At 39.8% G+C, this 14,331-nt stretch overlaps 1 protein-coding gene across 8 annotated transcripts in view; it reads left to right on the top strand.

Moving 5' to 3' along the window:
* Positions 1–14,331, top strand: part of LOC113058358 (pleckstrin homology-like domain family B member 1) — a 69,397-nt gene that overhangs the window by 20,581 nt on the left and 34,485 nt on the right. For all 8 annotated transcript variants that reach the window (XM_026226172.1, XM_026226170.1, XM_026226169.1 and 5 more), the window contains exons 5-6: positions 1,921–2,046; positions 5,604–7,096. In XM_026226172.1, the coding sequence (XP_026081957.1) occupies positions 1,921–2,046; positions 5,604–7,096 (1,619 nt within the window). The remainder of the gene's footprint in view (positions 1–1,920; positions 2,047–5,603; positions 7,097–14,331) is intronic.

Below are 14,331 nucleotides of genomic sequence, written 5' to 3'. Positions count from 1 at the left end.
AATGATAAAAGACAAGTTATATTTACATACAGTCAGCTGAAATATACCTGACTTGTAAAAATGGTTTAAATAGTTCTCTGTTAGCACTGAAGGGTAAGATGCTAAGCTGTGGTCCGGAGTCCGTTTGAGTTCTGCACGCTGGTGGATCTCAGCTATGACAATGCAAGGCTTTACTGTCCCGTGCTATATAATGAAATGTTTATAGATAGATATATAGATACTATGGATGGATAGATAGATAGAGTACAATATAATACGGTATACAATACAATACACCACACTAAATATGATACCGTACAATGGATAATACTGAACAATAAATACATTTGATATGATACAGTATGTTAGATACGATATGATACAATGCGATGGATTAAAAGCTCTATGATGAGTCAAAACAAGGTTATTTTGAGGAGAAAATCCCTCTAAAATAAATGTGTCCAATAACAATGTTTTACCTTTGTTAAACCAGCCTAAGCAACATAGGCTCCGCTCCGATGGAGCACATGATGTGTCTTGAGGGTAACATCTTGCACAAAAGTAATTTTAGAGTTTTGAAACCTTTTCTCTTACAGTTATGCAGATTAATTGCACAAGCTTGCTTGCTATCACAAGCACGTCTTTACAACATCCCTGAATTAGCTGCTGTGCATCATTTGGCACATCTGTACAAAGACAAATTTGAGCACAGTGCTTGTAGATCAAAATAGGAAGGTAGTGAAGCTGCTGTTGCATGTGGGTTTGCTATTTGGCTGCTGCTTGCCAATAATGATAGTAAAAACACTCAAATATGATTTTGACAGGGCACACAACAGGTCATGCTGGAAACAAAGTCTCGCCAATGTGGTTTACACCTCAGACCTCAATATACTGTTATTTTAAATAGAACATTTGATGAGCAAGCGTGTAAACAAGCCCATTACTTAAAACACTACTATACCTTTCTGTTTGACGTGTGCTTTGTGTATTTTGAGTTTCTTGTTTTGTAACAACTACTCGTCTTTGAATGTGTAAGCAGAGCATGTCAAGACTTGAGCAAGCCAAGATGAGTCTTTTTATGACAACAACCACCAGTAAACAGTCCTCATTCTCCTGTACAGAAAGAAACAACATGAAACATCTATGCGAGAATACCTCTTAAGGACACAAATCGTAGTCATACCTTGTCCTGTCAGAACCTGAGGGGTAATCAAATGTTCTGCCTGGAACAAAAGGGCATCTGGCACTCCGCATTCATCACACATCTGCTCCAGCTGGAAAGGTTTCCATTAGACCTTTACCTGCCTTGAATAAATCCTGTGATTGGCCAGACTAGCTCTGGCAGTTTAATATAGCAAGAGTGCTTTGTATGTGTGTGTTTAAATCACTAATATTGGCCGATATGGTAGTGACGTAGAAAATAAATTAGAGCACAAATAAATCAATAAATATTCAATACTGACTTTGATATTGGCAAATATGGTACCAATATCTAAAAAGCCTATATAATAGGGCTAGGCATGATTTGATCTATTGAAAATTTATTTATTTGTTTAAAATTATCTTTATATGATAGATAGTTGCATTATAATAAATCTATCATTTACTTTATGACCAGGAATGTATTAGCAAAGCAAATAGGGTTAATTTAGATCTCATGTTGACTTTAACTAGCTACATTACCAGCTATTTTCCCCTCACTCAGCAAGCCAGGGGTCTGATCCGACACCACAGCGTGAGATCTTCTTGCTTGTTCATGTAAAATGGGGGGCAAACATTCCTTTCCCCCTTTTTGTACCTCTCACACAGCAGTACAAAACTGGTCTAAAACAGCCAGGATCCTAGTCAAGATCATTTAAAATGCCTTCTTCAGACATGTGTTTGATGCAAAGTGCATTTTCATTCTCCGCGTCATTAAAAGATGTTTTGCTTTGTGTGCAGGCTGTATGCTGTGTTTCGGCCAATCCACCTTCTTCCGTTTCAACCACCCCGAGGAGGCTTTCCGAATGAAAAGCATGATGCCTGAGGGAGGACAGACAGCTAGTTTGAAAAACCGGGCCCACACAGGTAATGCAATATCCTGCAGGAGAACACACCTTGACTGTGGCATAAATTATCTAACGCTTACCACAAAACACTCAAAGGATGTGCCGTGCAGGACGTCATTTGTGTGGAAAATACATTCCTGTGTACAACCTCAAAACCTTATTTGTGTACTGTCTGAAATCACAATGCAGAATAATATGTGACATCCCTGACATATTACTCACTCTGCTACATACAGATATTTTTAGGCATGTTAACATGTTGAAAAACAAACAAACAAAGAAACAAGTTGTATTTCCTGTGCACGCACTATAAGAAACAGATACAGATTTACAAATGGGCTATTTATACAGAATTTGGTCTTAAAGGGTGTTGCCACATGGCTGAATGGCAAGGTTTGTTTCGATAGCACAGGTAGTGGCTTTCAGCCGACCCTTACTGCATTTCCGTTTCTAACTGTTAGTAATGCAAGCCTGTCTGGATCCTGAGTTGCATCCATGCAACTTTTATGAAGAGCTCATTCCTGTGGCTCTCCTGACAGAGAGCTCTACATCTTCCACTCCCACTCACAGCGCTACACAGCAGCCGATGTTTAAACAGAGCATTTAGAATATGCATTGAGATGTTTTCCTGAATTTTCCTATTGTGTGACTGAAAAGGACAAGTATAGCATATAAACAAAGCTGGTCTAGTATATTTCCTGACTTGGGAATCAATTATCTCTACCATGAAACAGTATTTTTGCAAAAAACATACCCGCTGCATTCCTGTTCAATATTTATTTTTCTTATTTTCATTATGTATATAATGTATATAAAGCTGTCCTTGTGCTTTTGGCAAACTGATATTTGTTTATAGACTGATTTATAGAGGAAACGAAAACCCCTTCACACGTTCTCTGTGCCAGAGCTATTTCCTCATCCATGTGTCTTCCAGCCCAGACAGCTTTGTTGGTCATGCACAGCTTATTTAAAGTCGAGGGGTATCTTTTTCAATATCTATATTTATTTAATCACCCACCCTGTTCTCCAATCCCCTCCACTGTTCCCCTCATACTCAACCAATATCCGGCTGCCTCGTTCCCACACAGCAGGTCTGCTTGATGTTCTTGATGATATTTCAGTATTACTCAGAGAAGTGTGCGATATAGTAACAGATATGCTTTTATTGCTGTCTGTCTATATTATCTCACTTATTACTTGGCATCTAAAATAAATATTATATTGTATTGTATTAAGCTAGTATGTACAGCATATCAGCTGCCAGTTAAGAAATTCTCATATAAAATATTTATAGGAAAAAAAAAATGAACATATTGATTTAAACTCACAGTCACATCAGTGTCCATGTGAATTTACCTTGGAAATGTGCACTGTCGCTTTAAGAATGTAGGCCCCGCCCCGTGCAGCCAGCAGTCACATCAGCACCGTGGACAGGGGAGGGAGGGGGACTCAACGATGGTGTAGCGGCGCCAGGCTCACCAAGCCCGGCTGGAAAATCTCATCTGCGGCGTTTTATACTCCTGCCTTGGTACCCTGTGGCCGGTACAGCTGGCCTACGTCTCGAACCGGAATGCGGGAGCCGTGTTTTGAAACAGAGCTCGGTTACGGGTTATAAACCAAGCGCAGCTGCTTAGCGTTTCCACAGGCGTGTTCTCATCTGTAAGTATTGATCGTTATAGAGGCTGTACGTTTAAGCTCGTAGACGGAGGTACTGTAAGTAGCATATGTATCATTTTATAGTCGCGACTTGTCAAGCTTATATGTATCAGTCACATGAAAGACTTCATTTATTAGCCAGTCTTTATAATCATTATATCTATGTGCTTGTGCTTTCTTGAAACCGTTTCTTGTTGAGTGGGATTTAAATGGAAAATTGAGGCAGAGGAATTGTCAGCTGCTCTGACTTATTTCTAAACCACGATGACTATAAAAAAATAATAAATAACATGAGGAAAGGGGGTTGTCTTTTATGCATCATTTGTGAGGAGTTTGAACAGAGTGTGTTTTGTAATCATGAGAGATTTGTGGGATAGAAACGCAAACACTGAGCTAAGAGCAAGATTGATCAAGTTTTGGATGTTGTGAAATCAGTTATGTGACTGACTTAGAATCAGTCTTATGTAGGCTATACATAACACCTATGTAATAAGTTTGATATAGGTTTAAATCGTTTACATCTGGAGTGTTATATGAAAATAATAATAATGTTCTGATGAATTGACAGGGAAAAACATACATTTGGCATTATTTTGGCATTATTTTAAATAGTGGATTAGACCAGAAGTTTTCGAACTTTTGTGATTCCAAGGACCTCCAGATATGAGAGATCCTAATGATTTTGTGTTTAAACTTGAGGATGAGTATTTTCAATTAAATTGTATTTTGAATTAAATCAGATTTATTTGAACTGGATTGTTTTTCACTGTAAAAATTGTTCCAAAGCAGAATATTACCATGAAATTACCTTGCAGTGACCCCCTGGGGTTTCCCGGACCCCAGTTTGAAAACCACTGTTTTAGATAATGACTATGTTTGCTTTGTAGGTCTGTCTTAGCAGATGAACCATTTCCATTGGAGATAGTCTGTTGCCTGAGAGATAGATTGAATTACCAGCAGGGCTGTCTGTGATTTAGCTATATGAGCAGTGAGCACATATTCATTTGACGTTTATCCTCTCAGGCTGGAGCCTGGCAGACTTTCTCTCTGACTTTCAATTTGGTAACCACTATTTCTACTTGAGCATTCATCTTCTGTGGGTTTGGCAGCAGTGTTAAATTTGTAGGCTGTTGAATGGGGCTAATGGATTAAATCCATCTCTGCAGTGCCAAAAGAGCTGCAGGTACTTGCATTAAAAGCTAAGGTAGTACTGAGGATAATAGTTGGGGTTAGGTGGGGTGAAGAAGCCAAATGCATCCACTTACTCGTAAGTGCTTTTCCTGTTTGCACTCTGTTGGGCTCATGTGTCTAGTGATGGGAATTCTGAATCATTATTGAGAATCGATTCTTTCAAGTTGTTTCAGTTAATCAGTCAATCATTTTTTTTTACATCATGTAGTTGTCATCAAATGGTCCCTAACATCTTGACATGGTCAAGTGAAGATATCCGAAAGCATGTATGATGGTTTTATTATGGTTTTTCTATTAAGTTTAAATCCTTTGAAACCTAAATATTATTTAGCATTTATATGAAACCGTTATAAATTCACTTAAATGTATAAAGTCATTAACATATTTCTAGTATTTTTTATTTGTAAAATTTCTGCTATTCAACTAAAGTATCTTACTTTTAGCCCAATGAGTCAAATCCTTAAATATTGTCCAACTACTCACTATCAGATTGTCCATTATTTTGAAAAAAGACTTCCTTCTTTTTTCGAAAGAGTCATTGTTGACTCAAAAACTTTTCAATCTAATGTGAAAACAAATCATTCAGATTGTTTATCTAAACCATTTCCACTCATTCAGAGGAAATATTTGTTTATTAATCAATTACAGCTACACCTTAACTGTTCTAAAAGATATGGATTTAGATTTTTGTGTATGGCAAAGGCTTATGATTGTTATCTTTTCCTTCAGATTCCGGGAACCTTGTCAATGGGAACCACTCGTCAAGTGTGCCGAAATCTCACTTGGTCTCCAACGAGAGAGTGCGCCCTGAGCACAGTGCCATCGTCAGTTCCATTGAGAAGGACCTTCAGGACATTATGGACTCATTAGTCATGGATGACCCTCAGCCCTCTTCCTCAAAGAAGCCCTCTGGTCAGCCCATCTCCCAGTCTCCCTTGTCCCCCATGTTAAATGGAGGGGGGCGCTTCCTTCTCTCACCCCCAACGAGCCCTGGTGCTATGTCTGTGGGCTCCAGCTATGAGAATACCTCCCCTCTCTCTCCTCTCTCTCCTCTCTCATCCCCATCAGCTGCCAGCAGTGGCAGCTACAACAGTCCATCTCCGAGTGGTTGTCAGGACCAGCTTCACACACTTCCTCCTGTACCAATGAGGTCTTCTAGTTACAATTTCACCAGCCAGCCACCCATACCTCAGCCACGGACCATACTGCCAAGCTATTCTGGTGGGAACAGTGAGTCAAAGGTGTGTGAGAGTCCCAGACTCCAGCGAAAGGCTCTTTTAGAAGCACCGCCAAGCCCAAAGCCAAGTCGTAGGGGGTTGAACCAAGACAGCTCGGTGGCTAAAACCCCAGACAGCCCCATACAGACTCACAGTCTGCCTGCAGTCTCAATCTCTACTGCTCCGACTGATTACCCATCTGTCAGCCGGGTTCTAGTTCCAGGCAGTCCCAGACTGACCCCCAAATTCTTCACTGCATCCCCATTCTCCTCACCTTCTAGCCCTAGAAACAAAACTGCCATTGTTCTGCAGGATCGGTCATCAAGTCCTCAGCCTCAGCCAGATCGCTCCTTGACCTCTAGCCCTTCTAACCAACTCTCCCCACCCTCACGATCTTTCCAGCCCCCTTTGGACCCCATTGTCCACATCATTCAGGGTGGACCTCCACAGCCACATCCTCGCACATTGCAGCCTCCAGAAAGTCCGCGGCTGGCCCGCAGGAACCTTGAAGGGAGTAGCATGAGGGAGCTTCCCCCTCTAAGCCCCTCCATAGCTCGCAGGGGGGTTCCTGTGCTCCCCGGAGCTCTACCAGGAACCCTGCGGACTCCAGAGAGTCCATCCCCAAGAATGGTGCCAGAAAGTCCCAGACTCAGGCGGAAAGCAGGGTCTCCTACAGAAGAACCATTCAGCCCTCGTGGGATACGTGCTCGTAGTCCTTCACCTACTTCTGGACTGATGGGGGAAGGCAGTGGATGGAAGGATAGTTTTGGGAACTCGCTCTCTTCTGCCTTTAGCCTGGGTTCTCTGCCTGGGTCATCGCCCCGATCCAGTCCCAGGAGCCACAGAAAGATGTCAGCAGGCCACAGGGACCTCCGGATGCCTCACCCTGGTATGAGGGAGCGCAAAAATAGCATCTCAGAGATCAGCGACAACGAGGATGACCTTCTGGAGTACCACAGGCGCCAAAGAGAAGAACGACTCAGAGAGCAAGAAATGGAGAGGCTGGTGAGTGAGATGCAGTAGTACGTTTACATGCATAACACAATATCAAACCAAGTAGGATTTATGAGAAAACTGTCTTCATTCAGTAAATCCACTAAAATGACCTTGAGACCAAAGTAAATTGCAGTTAGCTTTGAGGAAAGATCTAACACCATTTTTTTGAAGATGCTTACTTGAAAGCCACATCACTCAATAAATAATACTTCTAAGAAATACTTTGTCTCTGTTTGTACATGTCAAGTAGAGTGCTGCCTCTGCATGTCCTTCAGTGATATGTAAATTGCAAGTTTCTACAGTTAATATTTTTAAGTTTTTATAACACCTAGCAAGCGTTAACAATTGTGCTTTTGGTGAGAATTCAGGACATTTGGAGGAAATGCTACTACGCATTTCAGGCAAAACTGACACACTGACTAATCTACTGTCATGTTGAGGCAGAGGGCTCTGATCATACCATGGCAACCCCATTGTTTGTTGTCTCTTTTATTGAGAGGTGGGAGGGAACTGTCGACATCTTGGTCCAGTTTGCAGTCCACAATGAAGCCGCTGAGGCAAAAGCCCCTATGAAGTTTTATGTGTTTGTGTCTGAAAAAGCTCTTGTCTGCTTCTCTTGTAATTACCCATTGTGGTTGTTTATTGCTCTCAGAAAAGAAGGTGATCTAATTGAGCATACAGAGTTAATTCTCAATACTCCCAAAAGAGACAATCTGTAATGTTTTTCGCTAAGCAAGAGCAGTTCTAGAATGCTCCTATTATGCTTTATTTGGCTTTTTGCTGATAAAATGTGCTGGATAAATGGCGAAAGAATGAGCTACAATAAACGAGCTTAACATGCCAATGACCTCATCCTCATCCATGTGCTTGGTCTTCAAAAAGGTTCAGTACAGTACAAATATTTGCAAAATGTCAAGTGTAAATAGCAAAGAATGTTTTTTCAGTGAAGAAAGATCAGATTTTCTTTAGTAAATGTGACTGTCAGACATTATGTCACCCTCTGTCTTGTGAATTGAATTTTAACATAGGTATTTTGACATGGTCTGATGGCTGGATCGGCGACGTTCAGCTGATTGACTGCCCCTTGGCTCCTGCTGGGAAGGAGCACGAGTCTGCCTAGCATGACAAGCAGAAATGTGCTAAAGGGAGTGTTGCAGCAGGTTTTGATTTTTCTGGCAACTGAGGAGAGGTCAGGCAAAACACAGAACGCATGGCCGGCACTAAATGGAATCAAGAAGGAGACTGTGGTGTTTATAGCAGTCTGGAGGCTAAATCTGAGTCGCATTGAGCAAAGGTGGCAGATTTCGAATCGGATACTTACAAGGGGTCCTATGCTAAGCATCTGGCATTGAGATGAATGCGATTTCTAATGGATAGGTTTTCAGGAGTAGAGGTGTACAGGTTTTTACTAGTAGTGATGCAACTAAATCAATGCAGTAGTGATGTAGCCACCTCTTGATATTTCAACCATACAAATTTTACATATTGCTATTCTAACATCATTTTTGGTGAAGTGAAGTGCATCCATACTGCTGATATTTTTACTTGTTGTAGCTTATCCTAATCATGGCGTATGTACCTTTGTAGAAATGCTAATTAAACGCCACTGTCTTGGTCAATGGTTCAGCCCAACCCAATTTTTATTTATTTATTTAACATTTTTTGTTCTGAATATTCTTGGTCATTGATATATGCGCTGTAAACAATATTTAGTGTTCTGTTATAAATATTGGCATATTCTGCTTTGTTATTAATTTACTAGTTCACATGTAGTCAGATGCAAATAAACAAAAAGGGCTTTCTTGACCATGAACTTTTTTTTTTCAAGAAAGTATATATATATTTTTTTTTTTTTTGTGCATGTACAGCTGAGTAAGTGTGAGCAAGTCCAGTCTGCGGTGCAAAATTTATCATCCCTAAACTGCTACAAGGCTCCAGAGGCACACATGGTTACCTTAGATACAGCTTTGGCACACACACACTTGGCATATGGCGTCAGTCACTAGAAGACCGTTCTGTCAGTCAGCTCGAGTGCTATTCTGATGCCAGCCCTGCTAAAGATGACCTCGTTTCTCCCATGATGACATTGCATTTCCATTACTCCATAAAACTGACATTTGCTGCACGGGAAAAGCAGACGTGTCAGTGAGGAAGTACCACTGATCTATATAAGATTTTATTGATCGGTGGGAAGCACGCTGTATAATTATATTATATTATATTTATAATATGTTAAAAACTGTTAAATGAACTGGAATGGTTATAGGTTGCAGGGAGGCAGGCAGGTCGATGGAAATTGTTCTACTATGAAAACGTAACCACTTCCATGTTGTTGGGAGAGCAGTTATGGGTCATCTGCCCAGGGGACACAAGAAGTCTGTATGACAAGCATCTGTCCCACTGTTCTTGTGCATTAGCAGACTAAATATATCACCTTTCACTGGCCACATGCAGATACATAACTATGCATGTTTGTAAAAGATATGAGGGAGGAAGAGACAAGAGCTATTGTAATTCATTAACCGGGCATTCAACTGCGTTTTGACTCAGTGAAGTGCAATTCGAATCTTTTCGATGAAGATAAAAGCAGTATCCTCTGACACACAAGACTCATATGAGCTCCCTCTTGACCATTTTGTTGATGGTTTTATGTGTTTGCTTCCTGGGTTCTTGCAGTTCAGTGAGTAATGTTCATTGTCCGGATTAATAAAGTCTTGTGATTTTATTATTAGTAGCCATTGCTCATACTTAATGTTAGAGATTTGAACAAACCCTAAAGTAGCAAACTAAATTACATTGATCGTCCAACAAGTTTGCAACTAACACAAATGAAACCACAAATTAATGCAATTTATTGAGGAGAGGAGAGGATTTTGTTTCTTTTCATTTTCCCTGATGGTATTGTGTCTTTGTGTGTATGACCCTGTGCACCGTTTTTGATAATTGTCCATTTTTGACAAGGGAGTAGCAGGAAAATATAAATGTGTAGATAAAATGTGAGCAGAGACCCTTCTCTCCCTCCACACTGGTGTTTTTGTGAAGAGCCGGCAGTGATACTCTTACTGTTCAAAAGTGTGCCAAGGGATTCACACGAGCGGCAGTTAGTTCTGTCCTCCCGTTACATCTCGATGTTCCAATCTTGGCCACGAAATGACACAATGAGCCAAACTGATTAACCTGAGGAGGCCACAGACCACTCTATATCCTTAATGCATTATACAGATAACATGCAAGGTCTAATATTAACCACTATTTATGTCTTGCTCTTTTGGCAGATATCTGAAGGCTTTTAGAGAGGGCCCTGTTTTCTATCTTTGGTCGTCGAGGATAATGCATCCATTATGTGAATTATATGCCACAATTCTGCACAATGCTCAAGTAAAAGTTTTTTTTGTTTATTAGGCCACAAATATACCTTTATGTGTACATTCAGAAACACAAAGACAAATCCTTGAAGACTACAATTTGAATTTAAAAAACAACCTTATTTAGGTTCTCGAATACTGTGTGTTTATTTATGTAGTTATTGATGAATCAAGGACTAATATGTGTATTTCTCCATGGCATTTTTTTTGGATTCCTCATGTTGAGGGTGAAGCAAGTTTCCCATGTTTCACAACTGTGCATGTCTAGACGTTTTTATCTATTCCAAAAATGTAGGCTGTTCTCCCTGAAATTAGAGGTTCCCATTATTTTGGAGTGCACCATGATCCGATGCATCTGGTCCTGTTGACTTGGCTTGTGCTAATGTCCTGTTTTTCCAAGACATTCAGAAAGAAAGCAGTTGTCTATGTTGTTGAAAATATCACATATTTCAGCAACAGAAGTGTCGTCCCAGGATGTTTACTGGAGGACTGTGCTTCATTTAGTCTGTGTTTGAAAATATTAGGACGTTTTTCACACTATGGGTTTTCTGCAGGCAAGCTTTGAAAAGAGGAAAGAGAAAGACTTCTTTATTCGTCCATGAACATTCATTCATTCATTCATTCATTCATTCATTCTGTATCTATAAGGAAACAATTTTTATAGGTTTATTTTTCCAAAAGTGATAGTGGGAGTGACATTGACTCAACCAGTGGCATGAGTTTGGGGCGGGACTACCCCTTTATTCAACCAAATGCAGATGGGGTGTGTATTCAGGAAATCAGTTGGAGAATGATTATTTTTGCAGTTCAGTTTAGGCACAGAAATTACACACTTCAGTTCGAAATCAACATGTCAGCATGTGAAAAAACAATATTTAATAGAAGTATTTGATGTGTAAAAACTTATTTTAATATTATTTTTATTTAATGGAAAATGTATACAAATATGCATGTGCTGAGAGCTCTCAATATCACACTTTAAAAATCTGTTGGATGTTTGTTTTGGTTAGCCAATACGGAAGCATCTGAAGTCTGTCTGGTTAAAGGTTTTCAAGCAGTCCGGGCACATCACAGCAGTAAGAGTCGCACCGTGAAGCCGTCACACATTAAGAGAGAGAAAAAGGACGGGAAAAGCAGGAGAGAGCCTGTGACATGGCTGGGGGTTTGAGAGGCTCTGAAAAAGGATTTGAGGAGCTGTAGGTTTGTGTGTGTGTCATTCCAGACAGAGGGAATACAGTGGAATGTAAGAGCTGGGATCAGAAGGCAAAGCCCACATCTCCTGAGCTCTGATTGGTCCATGTGTGGTTGGAATGCATAAAAATGAGTGAGCAGAAATTAAAGAGCTGGAATGTCTTTTTTTTATTTTATTTATATACAGTATGAATCTGACTTTATTAAATTCACAGGACACATAAACAGCAGTAATTTTCTGTTTTCTTCTACTAATACTACTACTACTTCTACTAATTATTTTTAGTCAGGGAAACCAAACTGAGGTTCTTTTCCGAATTTAATGTTCTTAAACAATGAATGTCTGTCTTTCAGTCATCTGTTTTGGAATTAATAAAATGTTTACATCAATCTACGTTTGCATTTAGCATAAAATTGCAGTTGATTTACTTTTAAAATAACTCATGAATTACACTATATTAAATATTGCACAAAAAGGTTAATATTATATATGTGTGTGTGTGTGTATGTGTGTGTGTGTGTGTGTGTGTGTGTGTGTGCATATATAAAGTATATTAGTATTATTCAATAATTTATATTTATCATATTAATAGGTTGTTATTATTATTGGATGTACACTATTGATTAATGGCTTTGAGCAACAACAGAAAGTAAAACTTAAAGTAATTAGACAATAAAAAGCAATGCTAATGATAATTCAGAGATTTAAGAATGAAACTTCAAAGTTTTTAGAATTTGATATAAGTTTTATATTATAACAGATATGATATAAATGACCACATAAAGATCATTTTAACTTCTTATTTAACTAGATTGGAGAAGAAACTCAGAATTGGCCACTTTACAGATCAGTGTAAATGGAACCATTGCCATTTTCCTGAAACGTACACACCTGAGTGAGAAATGTACCTTTAAGACACACGCTCATCAAAAAATCATCGCGAAGTTGGGGATATTTGTAAACAGAGAGCTACAGTACGTCTGTTCATTGCTGTCATCTGGAAAGTATGAAGCACTTTTATCCTACAAACCCGTTCAGCGGAAACCATCTTTATTTTTCCATCTGGCATTCAGCATGTAGCATTTGACTGAATTGTAATTTTCACATTAACCAGTCTCAAAGAGAACATTTGACCAGCACCCACACAAACAGCGTTGTTGTTTACCCTGAGTGGGTTACAATGAATGCTGGTTAAACTTACATCTGGGCCTCCCCTCCCTTGTGTTTCAAAACCTTGATGAAACAAGACATCCATTTCAATAAGTCTCTGTGAACACCGATTCATTTTATCATTAGCAGCCACCAGCAGAGAACTAAGCCTGATGAGCCAGATGTAGTGCGATCATAGCTGCCGGGACAAGCTGTGAGAAAACGGACCAGAGAGTGTATGTGTGTGTGTGTGTGTGTGTTTGAGGCGGAGGGAGTAGGGGCTTTAATTGTTCATCTGCCTCAGCGTGTGTTAGTTCTGGAGAGCTACTCAGTGAGGAAACATCTGAGAGAACCACAGGACTCTAACTAGTGTGCTACTTTTAACACGTCACCATGAGGGTGAGTGAGTGGTTTTCATTGCATTCTTTTATCAGAGTTAGTTTTACTGTGCATATAAAGTGTATTTAATCCAAATGTACCATAAACTAGTGTTTAATTACTAATATTGTACTTTTACACAGATTAGTCTGACTTACAGTGTGCTTTCATATATTGGTATTTACATATACATGTAGGAATTTTGTCTGCAATTATTGAGTCAAATATGTTGTTACATGACTGTAGCGTGAACGTGTTCCCTCATGTGTTCTATTAGCACTACTTTACAGCACAATTAAACCGCGTATAGCTTTAGAAGTGTTCAGGTAGTGCTGGCTTTGATTGAAAACATTCTTCAAGCATGGCTGTAAACTCCAGGATCAGATGCTCAAACAGGCCCTGGATGGAAGCAGATCAAATGATTAGACTCCCTCCTACTGTTCCCTCAGCTTCTGTGTTTTTCACAGCACTTTTAAGACTCAGGGTGTGCCATGATCTTAAACAATTTCCTTCCCCTGGGGGACTTGTAATGACAACTACACAGGGCCCTTTAAACTCATAAATTAGTGTTGTGCACATTGGGCTCTGTTGTAGTCCTGGTCTAAAACGGGTTTAAACGTCTCTTTTAGAACTGAGAACCGTTTTAACAGGTTTTGACTGAAAAAATCTCTTAAATGGGAGATGCTGCTCTTGGTTTTAAAGCAGAGATAATTAAGGTATTACAGTATATACAGCAATTATTGGTGCAAATTGAAGTTGACGAGAAACGTTCTCTTCTGTATTAGAAGGGTGTTAGGGTTGTTACGGAGCCTGGCTGGAAGCCTGAGGAATGAAAGCACGGTGGCTTTTTGTAATTCAGACGTGTAATTTTTTTGATGAGACAGCCCTTTCAGGTGAAGACATGTTGATGTGGTTCTGATCGGTGACTGAACATTCTCCTGTGTGAGGAGCTGTGTATGTTTTGTGATCTATGTCACAACGGATCAGATATAGAAGCATCTCTCCGTCTGTGATTCGGTAGTTTGATGGGAGAGGGCCATGGGAACAGTCTGAACCGATTCCCCTCAGCAGTGTTTCTCGTTTCAGTGTGGTCCTGGAGATTCGGGAGGCTGATGATTACAGGTTGAGCTAATTAAGGGTTTGTAGAATACTCATCACAG

The sequence above is a fragment of the Carassius auratus genome, chromosome 40, assembly GCF_003368295.1.
Source record: "Carassius auratus strain Wakin chromosome 40, ASM336829v1, whole genome shotgun sequence".
Taxonomy (NCBI): Eukaryota; Metazoa; Chordata; class Actinopteri; order Cypriniformes; family Cyprinidae; genus Carassius; species Carassius auratus.
The sequence above is the reverse complement of the archived record's forward strand: the minus strand, read 5'-3'. Positions and strand labels throughout refer to the sequence as shown.